Genomic DNA, 14,648 nt, shown 5'->3' on the forward strand with positions numbered 1-14,648 from the left:
AACCTGTTTGGGAACTCAGACCGAGAACCGGGTCCAAACCTGGGTTTTTAGTCTAGTAGAATAATTAGATATTTATTTTCTTTAGGAAATATGCACTTTTTACTTTTAGAAGTTTAGCTATGTAGGATATTTGGTTTCCTAGTTGGTCTTAGTTTCCTTGTTAAATAGGTTTCCTTGGCTAGTTGGGTTTTCTTCCTTTAAATAGATTAGGATGAGATTTCATAATTGAAAATTTGAAATTGAGTTTGGTTTGAGTGTGTGCCTGCATGGCTTGGCAGCTTGGCTGTTGTTTCTCCCCCCCCCCCCCACCCTCTTTTCTTCTTATGAGATTTCCTCTCTCCCCTGCAACTCTGATTTCTTCTCAGATTTCCCTCTCCTCTAACTGGCCCTCCACCAATTTCCCATCAAAAAGCCTCATCATCTATCTTGAGGAACCAGCCAGAAAGCTCTCCAGTAGCGGGGAACACTGCATAGCTCTAAGCATGTAATTATAAGCCAAACGTGCAACATAAATAGCATAAGAAGTGAACACTAACTGGAGAAAACTAAGGAAGACCATGAATATATCATCTGTTATTCCAGAGTACACAGCAACTAAGCACTTCAATCTCAGGTGGGAAGATATAGACACAACCATTCACCAATTCTTCAAAGTAAAATTTTTATGCTAGTTCAATACAGATGTGTACAGAAGGTTCAAAGTTCACAAGCAAGTCAACTAAACATTTCATAACTAGATTTTTTTGTGACAGTGCATAATTGAATTCAGATCAGTTGAACTGCTATGGTCACACTGTGCACACCAGCCATGCTGCCAATACGTCCAGGTACATCCTCTTCTCCGTTTAATCAGTGTGAATAAACCAAAACTTCCAGAAATTCCATTCATTCTAGAAATATCTATACTCAATATGGAACACAAAACAGAGTTCAAAAATATTCTCCAACACAGTAGAAACTATCATCAACCCCAATAGAAATATAAAGATGCACATCAACCACTTCACAGAATAATGCAGGAAATGTTGATAACACAGTCCAGTGGAAATGCAAATTTGTGAATTTAAACGGAGCAACACAAAATATATTGCATTTTACCTTTACAGAACCAAGCATATCATTCTCCAAATCTCCTTCAGTGCTTTCAGATGACCCAGACTGAAGGTTTGAACGATCAAGTAACTTCAGAATTGCATTTTCATCCCAAATGATCTTTGTGCTGCCATCTGTACATCTATCTTTGTACACATCCCCAAGGCCACCAGGCCTCCTTTTATGCTTATGCTCTGTGTCTGTGGTTGTTTCATCTTTGTTGCTTGAATTTTCAACAGTATCTTTTCCAGCCACACCAGCAGAATCATTAAAAAGTTCTTCTGTTCCCCAACGTAGAATGTCCTCCACCTCTTTTTGGGATCCAGACTTGTTCACAAAAAGCTGATCAAGCATCAGCTTCTTCTTTGCAAGCTGCAAGATGCGCTCCTCAACACTTGCACGTACAACAAGCCTGTATACGAGAAGTCTTTTTGACTGTCCAATCCGATGTGCACGATTCATCGCTTGAATATCAGCATGCGGGTTGAAATCAGAATCATAGATAATGACAGTGTCAGCAGTAGCCAGATTGATCCCAAGGCCACAAGACCGTGTTGATAACAGGAACACAAATCGACTACTATCTTGGTTGAAGCGTGTAATTGCTGCTTGACGGTCTGCCACTGAGACTGAACCATCCACTCTTTCAAATGTTTTAGGCCCGTATTCTATGGTCAAGTAATCCTCCAGTATATCAAGAAGCTTAGTCATCTGTGAAAATATAAGTACACGATGGCCTTCCCTATGCAACACCTTAAGCATAGAATGCAACAGTGTCAGCTTGGCAGATGCCTTTATGCGCATTTCTTGAAGGAACTCTACTGATCCAGAATCAGGCTCGGTACCTGATATAAGATATGGATGATTGCAAACTTTCCGAAGCTGCATAACAATATTCAGCATTGACTTCTGAGCAACCCCCTTTCCGATGTTACGTAAGATCTGATAATTCTTTGTAAGCATTGCACGATAATATTCTGACTGGATAGATGACAACTCAACAGGAACCATTCGTTCAGTCTTGGGGGGAATATTTTGCATAGCATCCTTTTTAAGTCTTCGAAGCATATGAGGAGCAACAAGTTTTTTCAGCTCTTCCACCTTTTCCGCAGTTGTGAGATCATTAAATCTCTCTTCAAATGATGACAGAGAAGGAAATGAAGTAGGCTGCAAGAAATTTAGTAAGTTGTACATTTCACCTATATTATTCTGCAGAGGGGTGCCAGTCAACAGAACACGGTGTTGAAAAGAAAATGTGTTGAGCAAGCTGAAAAGTTTACTGCCTGAGTTCTTCAGACGATGACCCTCATCAACCACAAGAACCTCCCAGGGAACCCCACGCAAATGGGAGGAGTCAGCAAGCACCATCTCATAAGTAGTCAAAAGAACATTAAATTTGTATGACTTAGTTCTCTTGTTTAACACATTTGGGTCATGTGCATGCCATTCATATTGACGAATAATAGATCTTGCTTTAGCACAACCATGATACTCCACAACATTCAGATCTGGAGCCCATAATGCGAACTCAGCAAGCCAGTTAGGCATTGTGGACAGAGGAACCAAAACTAGACAAGGCAGCCTAACTTTAAACTCAAAATACAAAGACGAAATAAAAGCACAAGCCGACACAGTTTTTCCCAGCCCCATCTCATCAGCGAGAATTACATTTTTAGATTTATGCCAGCACTTGCGCAACCAGTTCAAAGCTTCTAGTTGATGTGGAAACAGGGAACCTCCTTTGAGCTCCTTAGGTTGCTCTTCAAGAGCAACAATGTCAGTATGTTGACACTTACTCCTCAGGAAATCATCCTTGGCAGAATCTTTGGCCAGTGTTTGGAATTCAAAGTGCTTGAATTCAGTGATCATATGCAAAGAATTCCCAATGGCAGATTCATCTAACTTCTCCCATGTGCATTCATCATAATGTAAACCACACCATTTTACAAAGGCTTCACTTGTGCCATCCTTGCAAGAACGGAGGGCAATCACTCTCTGAAGCTGGCACCATTGTTCCTCACAAAGATTTATCAGGGCTGTTCCATACTTTGACTTGTAATTCTCTAGTTTTCTCTTCGCAAGAACTTTCAACTGTGCTTCAGGAACCCAGCTGTTATGAATGTGAGATTGCCCAACCCACTTAACTAAAAATTCATATAAGACTGTATCAGTGTGTGATGGAGCAGATTCCTCCAAGACTGACTCTTGCGTCTTGTTCTCTACACTGTCATTCAATCTCATCTCTTTATCCTCATCTTTCGTGCCGTTAGCATCTGGAAATACAGGTGTTTTGCAAGCTTTTGGCATTGGACAATTACCATCAACATCCAAACTAACACATTCAACACCAGCATTCTCTTCTGGCACTGCCTTTTTAGTTATTTTTTCTGTATCCTCTCTGCCTACAGCAGAACCATTTAGGCCTTCAGTACTTGAGACCATAAAACTCTGAAGTTTGAAAGATCTCCTTACAGATACCGTGGCATTCCCCTCTCCACTGCCCTCTTTTGCACATCTTTTATAGACATGTATCTTATCCACCTTGGTATCATTCTTGATGCTTTTTCTCTTATCAACTGGGTTCACAGAATTATGGCATCCCTCAGCAAGAAGATCAGCATTCTCAACGTCTACAACATTACTATTAGAAGGCTCATCCTCTGATACCCTGTCACATTTTTCTAGAACAGGTAGATGTTTAGATGGCAGGTCATTTGCAGCCCGTGTACAGTTGTTTCCAGATGTAGCATGATGAGTCCCAGGGGAAGCTGAAAATTTGATTGGTTGACTGAAACATGGAGAAACTTTTTCACTACTTTGAACTCGACATCCAAGAATCCGATCAACCTGTTAGATAGATGCATAATCACAATAATGAAAATAAAGAACAGGTACAACAAGTCCAGGAATCCTATACTACTTTGAACCAAAGTTCATGCATTGCTATTGCCTCTATCTAACATAAGTTACATAATCAGATTAGTAATTCGGGCAATCTATTCTGAACAGTCTATTTACCAGCTGAACTTCAGAAGGAACATTTTCATCAGATGTCACCATTTTATCTTCTTGACCCCTTGTTTCATCGAAGGCATGTACTGAGGTTGATATTACCTCCGGGCTCCTCTGCATAAGATAAGTAGCCAAAATAAGACGGAACTATAAGAAAAGCATAATGTGCCCCAACAACAATTAATGGAATGTATCACTACTTGGACAGAAATACATATTAAGTATGGCATCAAGACTAGAAGTTTAAGCATACAGTGGAATAGTATACGATAAGAATAAAACAGAATACCATGTCATAATGAAATGAAAACTAGTATTAAAGATTTATACTGTCACATAAACGAGTAAGGCTGTTGTCCTGAAGTGCTTTGTATGTCAAAATGATAGGAACAACTAATCCGGATAAAAATGTGTGTGTGTGTGTGTGTATATATATATATATATATATATATATAGAGACAGAGAGAGAGAGAGAAGGAGGGAGGGAGAGAGGAAGAAATTAAAGTACATACACACACATCACCTCATGCTTGTACTAAAACAAATTCAGTTTATCTTTTCAACATTTCAAACATTCACCAGTTGTTGCTTTCTATTTATATCCTTTGATGGAAATCCCGGGTGCGGAAACCCTATTTGGAATCACTAAGGGCCCACACAAGCAATGGGGTAATCAAATAAATGGTTTGGTGGGAAAACTGTAATTATTTTTGACGTTTTAAAGAAGAATGCAGAACTGTAAATGAACTGAAATTTATTATAGGATGGCAGTACTGTAATTTATTGGAAGTTCAACCATAAGAGAAGGAACACAAGTAAGAGGAGTGTAATGTATAAGTGGGAGGGTTAAACTTGTAATGGAAAATAAAATAAGGACAAAAGGTAATAGTTCTAAGAAGGGTAAAATTGGAAAGATGATTAAAGGGTTTTAATTCATCACCAAAAGGTTGTCTTCAACCTCCAGAACTCAAACCAGCATTAACAAGGAAGGAAACTTCGACTGGGGGATTTTGATAATGGTCAAGATGGCCCTGTAGCTCTCAGCCAGATTTCACATAAGAGTTCCCCGTCCGCAACCCAATATTGCGTGAATCCAGCATCCAAAGAACTGGGACAACTCTGAAATTGAAACCAACAAGAGTTGCAGGTTCATGTATGAGTGCTGGTAAGTATCCCTCAACAAGAATTTTGAAAGTGGAAAACCTGGGATTATTGTCACCTTGGGTAGGTTATATCACTCCCAAGAGATGAGAGAAAACAGAAGAGAGGTGGGGTTGATCCAATCTGATGTGACGGAAACCAAAGTACCGCTGGAATAGTGTAAAATAGCAGTAATGGGAAAAAGTAACAGAAAGAAAAGAGAGAGATGGGACGACAACGATGGGAATGAAGAGGAGAATCTCACAGCCACAATTGCGCCACACTCACGGTGAGCAAACTCAAAAAAAAATTCTATTCCAAATCTCAAATCTGATGTTCATCACAAGTATATAAAGAGGGAAACAAAAAAATAAGGACTCCAAACTACAATGTAAAACCCAAGCTAACTCAAACTCTATCTCCTATTTCCTATGTATCCTACTCAAAGCAAAACATGAGAAAATAAATAAATAAAAGACTAAACCACTACCAGCCTTAATTAGACCAAAAACCAAAATTTGGGCTTCCAAACCCAGTCGTGCAGGTCCAACCAATCGAGTGTCATTGCATCATCTTTTACCAAAACATCCTATTTATATATCCAAACCTTCAATTGAAATTCCCGTACATACAAGACATACATGTTATCCACCCACCTTTCCGTGTGTGCATGTGTGTGTTACATGGGTTTCCTCCCATGGTAATTCAATAGTCCCTGTTGAGCTGAGTTATTATCATTCCTCATGCAATTGTCAAAAATCTATACTAACAAAGGGATACGTCAGATTGGCTAGATATTTTACCCAAGGGTGGACATTGACGTGGACCTGTCCAAGTTCAAGGCTATGGCTGGCATGGTTGAACCGCTACTGTCTAAGGACATGGTGGAACCCTGCTAGTTGCCTCTTTTTACTTTTATTTCAAAGAGATTTAGGAATGGAAGAATGGATAAGGCTCGGTTTTGGCTTCCTAATTTTCATAAGCAATTAGATGGTTCCATACCTCCAAAATACATAACATACAACTAGCTGCATACTGTGTACACATGACTACTTCAAATGAAAAGATCAGCATGCCACAGAACTCATGTGACTCTGAGCACGTGATTTCATCTCTAAGTTCAATAAATTTGATTTGGAGGAAAAGGATGCTGTTGTGCCAAAAACAAGCATTCTTAAAAATAAGGAAGACCCAAATAAACATTAAAAAATGTACCTTATCTTGTTGCTGCACTACAGAAGATTTTGTTCCAAGATCCTCCTTCAACATAGATATTGAAACCCGATTGTTGCCTGAACTGTATTTTTGGCGGAGTTTACTAGTTTCAGGACCTGCAGAAATTGATTTAGATTCAAGCTTACGAGATGCTTTTACAGCAGATTTCCCCTTGTCAGTTCTGGTTTTATTATTATTATCTTCCTTGTCAACTTTTTTCTTCTTTTTCCTGGTTTTCTGAGTGGCATGACCAGATGTCAGCATGAGCTTGTTTCCATCAATACACAGAGAGTCGGACTTCTTCTCAGCAGGTTCACCATTTGGCTCAGAGTCAATAACCCGACCAGAAGACTGGACTTCGTTAGCAGGAGAGTGCAACTTCTTGTCAACAGATTCACCTGCACAACACAAGCTGTGTTTCTTCTCAGTGTCAGCATTTCCACATGATGAAATAGCTTCTCCAGGTCCACCTTGAGATGAGTGGCATGATTTTGTGCTACAGAACACATCCGTTTGGGAGGAATCTGACTTCTTTTCAAGAGATGGGACTGAATGAGAAAAGGAGGATCTTGCTTTGCTGGACGACCTACTTTTTGCTGGAACTAAGCTTTCCAAGATCTGAGATACCTTGTGAGGGTTAGATGACTTAGTTCCCATCTTAGATTTTTCAGCAGTAATCTTTGTTCTCGCACGTCTTAAAATGGATTCTGGATGGTTTACAGGCTTTACAGAATCATTTCGCTCACAGCAGTTTGGACATTGCCACCTCCCAGGAGGAGTACGCTACAGGAATAAAATTTAACTAGTTTAATGTTACATACTCATACATTCAACTAAAGGTTAATGAATACATACAAGTAAATGCAAATATCACCATGAGACATATATATACCTTGAGAGGGGGATTAAGGCACTGGAGATGATAGGTTTGAGGGCAACTATCACAACACAGCAAGTTGCCACCAAGATCACAGATTACACATTCAAAGTAGTACTGAAGACCAACAAAAAAATGGACCAAAGGTTATTAGTACTTAGTAGACGCAGAACTAAAGGTGCATCAGAAGATGATATCATTAAGCACAAATCTGGAATCACCCAAAGGGCACATATGAGAAAGCACAGAATCTAAGTCGACACCAAAATGCACTGTTTAAGTCATCTCAGTTTTGGCATAAAAGCATGTCTAGGGGTATACGCATAGAGCTGGCCCAATAGGTTATCCAAGTCCAGTCCAGGTGGGGCACAGAGGTATGGACCTCAAATTGAGGCCTACATAAATGGAGCAGGCTTGGGCATAACATATTTATTAAGAATATGCCACAGGCCAACACAATTACAATATCTTCAGCTCTTTGCCACCATTAGGGCTTTAACCTGTGCCTGAGTGTGTACACACCATGTATGATCATTTCACTTAGAAGACAGATTCCCAATCTTTACTCTTATGAATGGTTTTTTGATCAAGAATTCAAGACTCTTGGCTTAGTGAGCCCATAAAGACACTAAAACTACTCTTTGCATAGATTACAATCGATGAGCTTAAGTTCTGACCAAAATCATCTCTTACGTTTTAAGTCTTGGTCGGTACCGTGCTTCTAATATTTTGGAGAACTGCTAAAGACATTTCTGAGGAATTAAAGGAGCAAGAACATGAAGTTACTCCATTAAATGGGAGTTCGACATTGCTTTCACTCACAAAAAGGAAGTGGAGAAGAACCAGATAATTGTTTCAGCAGAAATATGGAAGACCCTCGGTATTTTCAGCATATGCTATAAATGGGCTGCACATAATTTTCTGCAGGAACTCCATGGCATAGTTGTCAAGGCGTCCAGGCTCTTTATTGGGTCCAAGGCGATAACAAGCCTTGTTGACCCTACACGAGTTTACGTTCATTTATGTTTATTACTTTGTTTTTCGATCAATATGTTAATATTATATCCTATACTTTGTTTATTATATGTTGATAATATTAAGTCATTACTAGCATTGTTATATCATATTGCATTGATATGGATTCTATGTTGCATACAAGTATAATTATACAAAATTATCATTGTTATATTACATGTAGTCACATACTGCATGCCTAGAGTGCCTAGGCAACGCTTACACAGACTCCTTGTCGCCTGGATGCCCCTCCAACGCCTTGGATCGCCTAGTCACCTTGACAACTATGTTCCATGGAGTGTCTCATTTTTGCGTCTGAAACCTGTGCCCTTCTTTTCATTTTTTTTTTCCCCTTTTTTTTTTTAATTTGGACAAGCATCATATACATCAGCAACATTTCCACTCCAGGGCAGTTAAGACACACCCTAAAGGTTTAAATAGTTCTTGTTTTTCCTGATCAGTAACAATATTTTATGCCGGAAAAGAAAGGGGGGGTTGGGCAAAGGCTGGCACTGGTATAAGGATAAGATGAAAGCAAGTTAGAAGGCAGATAAAGCCTGACCCAACCAGTCAAAACACCAACAAAGACAAATAGAATACACACTGCTGACTCCAACAGGCAACACTCCGCTGCCATGACCATCTTAGCATCAGAGTGGGGAGGGAACAGCTCGACTACTTCTAATATGAATAATTTCACCCATGGATTTCAATTTCATAACCCAGCTAATGACTTGGTTAAACAATTGTTATTAACATCCATTTCAGTAACTCAAGGGCCTCCCTCAATGCCAGGATGATCGAATCAACTGACTGATTCAACCATTGATTTGGATGAGGATCACAAACATTAATGACCAATATACCCTGTCCATAAAACATTCAACAAATCAAATTCTTTTGCTAAAGCCACTTCCCTATCATCCGAGCTTGCTATTACTTCAGCACATTTGATATTTGCTCTTCTGAAACATCAAATGCTTTGTCTCATTCACGATACAATCTTTTCATCAAATATCCAAAAGAATGCTTTGGCACAATAATTTTCTCAAATAAAGATGATGCCAAGGTCCTAACTAACTCAACTTCCCATTGAACATGATGAAGGAACTAAATTTCAACCCTAACTTCCCGGACCTTATCCAAAATTTCCGGCTCAACACATCAAGATGAACTTCCAAATCCTTAGAATTTGAGCCCTCAGCTTTTTCCCAGTATGCTCCTCAAAGATCTTGTTAATTAACCCACTGTTATATGACAACTGAATTTGCATTTCTCCTTACTTCCACAGACAGATCAACCACACTGCGTTAAGAGCCACAACTGGACCCGAGTCATATCAATGTCTTATAAAATGAATTTGAACACTTCTATGAATATAAAAAAGCTTGTGTATATTACAGTATATTTTATGGCAACTGGGACAATTTTATTCAATGCAATTCAAAACCAAACAGTATAGAGTGCTATTCTGTGCATGCATATGTGCAGTAAATGTATCAAAATCAAGCCAGCAAACTTTTAGGGAGTAATTATCCCCTTCTCTTTTGAATGTAATCAGCTCTCCCTAAAATACTTTGATTTCCACACTTTCATCAAACCCAGAAACTGAAGAGAGGTAAGCACTCTTCTGAGTACCGTCAAAGAATTCAAACCACTGTACACACATTACAGCATCTGATGAGATCTTCTCACCCCTCATCTCCAAGCTCTTACTCAGACAGTACTACAATTTTGATCACCACAGCTACCACCAATGCCATTTCAGGAGACAGTCTAGAGAAACATGAATCTTCCTTATGGATCATCACAATGAAACCTGAAATATGGGGAAAAAACCTCATTTCTTCTAATATCATATAAACCAATCAATCATTCTGTAGCATTCTTTAAGACAACTCATGCTAAAGGCAGGATGTCTAGGAGGTCCTACTCATCTGGTACATGACAGAACCTTTAAAAATGGCAATTGTAATTGAACTTTGTCATCCCCAAGGATAAGCAAAACCCTTGGTTTACTCAATGCTCATTCCATGAAAAAACTATATAATTATAGTCAAACATGCCTAGTCACCCTTTTTATCCTCCAAGAACTAACAGAAATATTTGATGTTATGTGCACTCTTAAGCAAATATCCCATGTATGTATTGATGTGAGTCATTTCTAGAAACAACTCACTATTTCTCACCAGGACCACTGATTGCAACCCTTACGCAATCCCATTCTTCAAAAAAAAAAAAAAAAACCAAGCCAAATATACAAGAATTGAAGCAAAGAAGCATACACAAACACAATGTATGTAACTGGGGAAAATCTGTTTACAGTTTCAAGAGAAGTTTCTCATCCATTGGGGACATGTAAGAATTAAGATGAGTCACAAAAATTTCAATTCCTGCAGAACTTGCAGAAATTTCTTGGGTACACCTTGGTAGCTCATGCCATCAACTAAAAAACAATATCTCTATGCTATGAATGCATGCATCTCTCGTCTCTTTATGTAGTGCATTGTCAATTAAAACAGAACTTTGAGTAATGAGGACCTGAAATCCCCCATTTCCAGTATATGTTAAAGATCCAGAAGAGAACTCACCCCGTCATTTCCTTTCTTCTTGTATGATGATCGATCTGAAATGATGTCACTTTTCAGCCTGCGTTTAGCATGAGGATGGTTCCTGGGAGATTCTGGAGGTGCAGAATTTCCTTCTTTAGCATTGGATCGATCTTGTCCAGAGTGAATATCACTTTTCAGCCTGCGTTTAGCAGGAAGAAGGTTCCTTGAAGATTCTGATGGGACAGAATCTCCTGCTTTGCCATTGGATTGATCTGGTCCATATGGAACCCTCCTCCTTTTGCGCTTCAGGACCCAATTTCTATCAATCATTTTATCATTCACGGAATTATTTTCCTTCATCTTTTGTCCCCTGGTCCTACATTGATAATTAACAGTATCCGGAAGCATAACATTTATTTAATGAGTGGGACCAGGGATCCGGACCTCTATATGGTAATCAAGCCGCGGTAGAACCTCCACGTTCAAATCCTACAAGTTCAAAGGTATAAAACAAGTTAACAAAAGAAGAACGAAAAAAAATATTCAAATAACAGAAATATTACCCAAAAAAAATGCAGGAGAAAATAAGATTACTGTGAAACCAATTATTGAACGTACGTAAATTGCAAAAGCAATTAGCAAAACAATGAAGAAGACTTCTTATGAAGCATTAAGTTATCAGCTCTTTTAATCATGCATAACCTTTGCAAATTTTACAACATTCACATAATTTACTGTTGAGCAAGTAATGGGGGGCAATATTAAACTCCACAAAAGAGTTTTGCTCCCTTTCTCAATGTTACATCTTTCAAAAAGGTAAAATACCATTTTAACATTCCATTGAACAAGGAAGATCCACATACATCATATCAACTGTTGCCACTTTTGAGAGTGTCCTACATATTAGGTGCTTTCAATAATATAATCTGTTTGACCATCACAATGTTAACAGGAAAAAATATTCAATCACCCGGACTATAGAAAAGGCCAACATGGGGGAAGATTGGAAGGAATAAATGCATTTCATCCTAGATGAGCCAACCATTTGACTTAATTAAGTCATGCTACAGATATGATCCAAGATCTGATGGTAACACTGCCAATGTTAGAAGTCAAGATGTAACAAAATCATGAGAGTGTCAAAATCCCAGCCAATGTTAGAAGTCAATATGTGATCAAATCAACGGAGCATCAAAACTATTGCCTCAAAATAGGCAGTAGGAGCATAACAGAGAATTATCAAAGAGAATTTTGCTTCCAAATTGAAGTGCAGTATTTCTATTCTATAGTATTCCATTGTATACCCCAGATGACAACCACTCAACAAAAAATGTAGCCGCTCAATGGCTCAAAATTATTCTGTTAATTCTTACATCTTGTTCCACCAGTCACAATGTTCACTGCAGAAAAAGATGATTCTGTCCTAATTGTAAGTTCATAAAATTTAGAAGGATACATACATCTATTTTAAAAAGCCAACCTCTAGATCATACCACTAAAATTCAAGTCTCTCAAAAGAAGAATTCACTAATTCCAAACTTAAATTAAATATCAAGTTCAAATTTTCCTCATACATCAACACCCCCCCCCCCTCCCCCAAAAAAAAAATAAAAAATACCTCCATCATGCATCAAGCAACAAATAAGCAACTTCTCAGCCATGCAAAACCCATAATTGAAGTACAGGAAGAAAACATTCAGAACCAACCAAAACAGACCTGAACTCTGTTCTTGAATCCGACTAGCCTCATTACCAAACAGTAATCCACCAATGCCCAAAACTATATTATACCCTCCATGGGAAACAGACTTCAAAATACCATAGGCAATCAAACCCAGCTAGAGCCAACCCATGTTCAGTAGCTACTCACCATACAACCAACTCCCTAGTTTAGCAAAAAAATATAAGATTTTGAAAAAGAGGGCCAAAAGGACAAAAACAAACAGCAGGTAATAGCAATACTTAAATATTCATACATATTCAACAACAAAAACATAACTACATAGAAAATGAAAACAGAACTCAACCTGATTCAGCTGGAAGTACAGAAAGGGAAATACCCACCAGAAACCTGCGGCAAAATGAGTGAAAATGAAACCAAGAACATCCAAATGGGAGAAAACCCAAAAATCTTCTGGCAGAATTGGACAACTGAGAACACAAAGATGATCAAACAACACTGGAAAAACGATTGAGCAACAGATGCAGTGAGATGGGTATAGGAAATTAGGGCACAAAAGAAGATGAGAAACGAGAAAGAAGGAAAGAGAGCGAGCGGTGAAATGAAATAAATAGAGAGAGGTATACGATACGGATTCCCGGGGTCATAGGACGAGGGCGATACTGACATGGCAGGTTGGTATGTTGTTGTGGGAGCCCCAGAGCACACATATACCAAATAGAATCGCTCCACGTGTCAGAAGCAGAAGGCATGTTCGCAATTTGCGAGGCTATACCTCTTTCTTTATTACTTCTTTTCCTTTTTCGAGCCATTGCTGTCGCTGTTGAAGAGAGAGAAAACAAGATGAGAGACAACTGACTACTACTGAGTAACACAGTGACCACTAAATCTCATAATCGCCATTATCGATCGCTTAACGCTATTGAGGTTTGAAGAATGAGTGCGTGTTTTGCAGCCTTTCTTGCAAAAAAAAAAAAAAATTCAAACTTTGGCCACAAGAGTCTTTCTTTTGTGAAGAACGGTTATTCGATCTTTCCTTTTTTTTTTTAAAAATCAATAGTATTAACTTATTAAGTAATTTATAGTTAAATATTGATAAAAGGAAAACAACCTGGGAGTTAATTACAGTTATAGTAGAATGGTAAGTAGTAGTTACTAAATGGGCACTGTGAGATCTCTCTTCCACTGTTTTTTCCACTGTTTTTTACAGGGGCAAGGTTGAATTGAGTATAATGTTGGGAAAAAACATGAAGAGAAAACCCTAAAATCAATATATGGTCTTTTTGAGGAATTTTCTTTGTCAAATGTTCATTATTGATTTTCTATTTTGGAATAATTCCATCAAAGAAAATACATAAGTCACTATGATCCCGAATATTAATTGACATCAGTCTCATAATTTTAAATACCAAAACACCCTTTATTGTACGGAGATCGAGTTTGATAGGTACTATAATCATGCCGATTTCTTGATTAGGAATCAAGTAACCAAGCAAAACCCCTTTTACTTTTATTGTCGAGTTGAGTTGAATGTTTATAAATCTAAAAAGGAAAACCATAAAAAATGCTTGATCCTTTATGGAACTTTTTATCATATTCAAAAGGCTTAGAGAATGATACCTTGATATTCATGACATTCACTTTATGGTAAAGCAAATGTGAAAATGCAAATTAGAATTAATTTTTAGTTGCATGCAGAATGCTCTATCTTAACTAGGCAAGAAAAACCCTAATCGTCGTGTTTTTTATACATACAATTTGTTGCACATTGGTCACAGCTTAGGTGAATGTCTTGTATTCAATTGCATCCAGCTATGATGATGCATTATTTCAAGCACAATACTCTGTCTTCCTTGTAATTCTCAAATGGAGTTAACCAGAAAATTAAATCTCACACACAAAAACACATGAAAAATTAAATTCACACTAATTGTTTACCAAACAAATCTATACATTTATGGTAAATTTACAAGTTGGATCCATTGGAGATCTCAAAATTTTTTAATTCACTTGCTAACTTCAGAGTTGCCTAGGTGTAATACAATATGTACATTAGGCTGTATAG

General features: G+C 38.1%; 1 protein-coding gene across 4 annotated transcripts in view; it reads right to left on the reverse strand.

Annotated features, from left to right (window-relative positions):
* The window catches only part of LOC122638569 (protein CHROMATIN REMODELING 4-like), a 29,470-nt gene extending 15,970 nt beyond the window's left edge, over window positions 1–13,500 (reverse strand). For 2 of the 4 annotated variants that reach the window (XM_043831427.1, XM_043831424.1), the window contains exons 1-6: window positions 12,930–13,500; window positions 10,942–11,391; window positions 7,352–7,453; window positions 6,460–7,242; window positions 4,116–4,218; window positions 1,099–3,944 (exon numbers count right to left, since the gene is read on the reverse strand). In XM_043831427.1, the coding sequence (XP_043687362.1) occupies window positions 1,099–3,944; window positions 4,116–4,218; window positions 6,460–7,242; window positions 7,352–7,453; window positions 10,942–11,310 (4,203 nt within the window). In that variant the 5' untranslated portion in view covers window positions 11,311–11,391; window positions 12,930–13,500. The remainder of the gene's footprint in view (window positions 1–1,098; window positions 3,945–4,115; window positions 4,219–6,459; window positions 7,243–7,351; window positions 7,454–10,941; window positions 11,392–12,929) is intronic. The other 2 variants (XM_043831426.1, XM_043831425.1) reach the window with 2 other exon arrangements.
* Between the last annotated feature and the right edge of the window lie 1,148 nt (window positions 13,501–14,648).

This window comes from Telopea speciosissima, chromosome 9 (genome assembly GCF_018873765.1).
Source record: "Telopea speciosissima isolate NSW1024214 ecotype Mountain lineage chromosome 9, Tspe_v1, whole genome shotgun sequence".
NCBI classification, from domain to species: domain Eukaryota; kingdom Viridiplantae; phylum Streptophyta; class Magnoliopsida; order Proteales; family Proteaceae; genus Telopea; species Telopea speciosissima.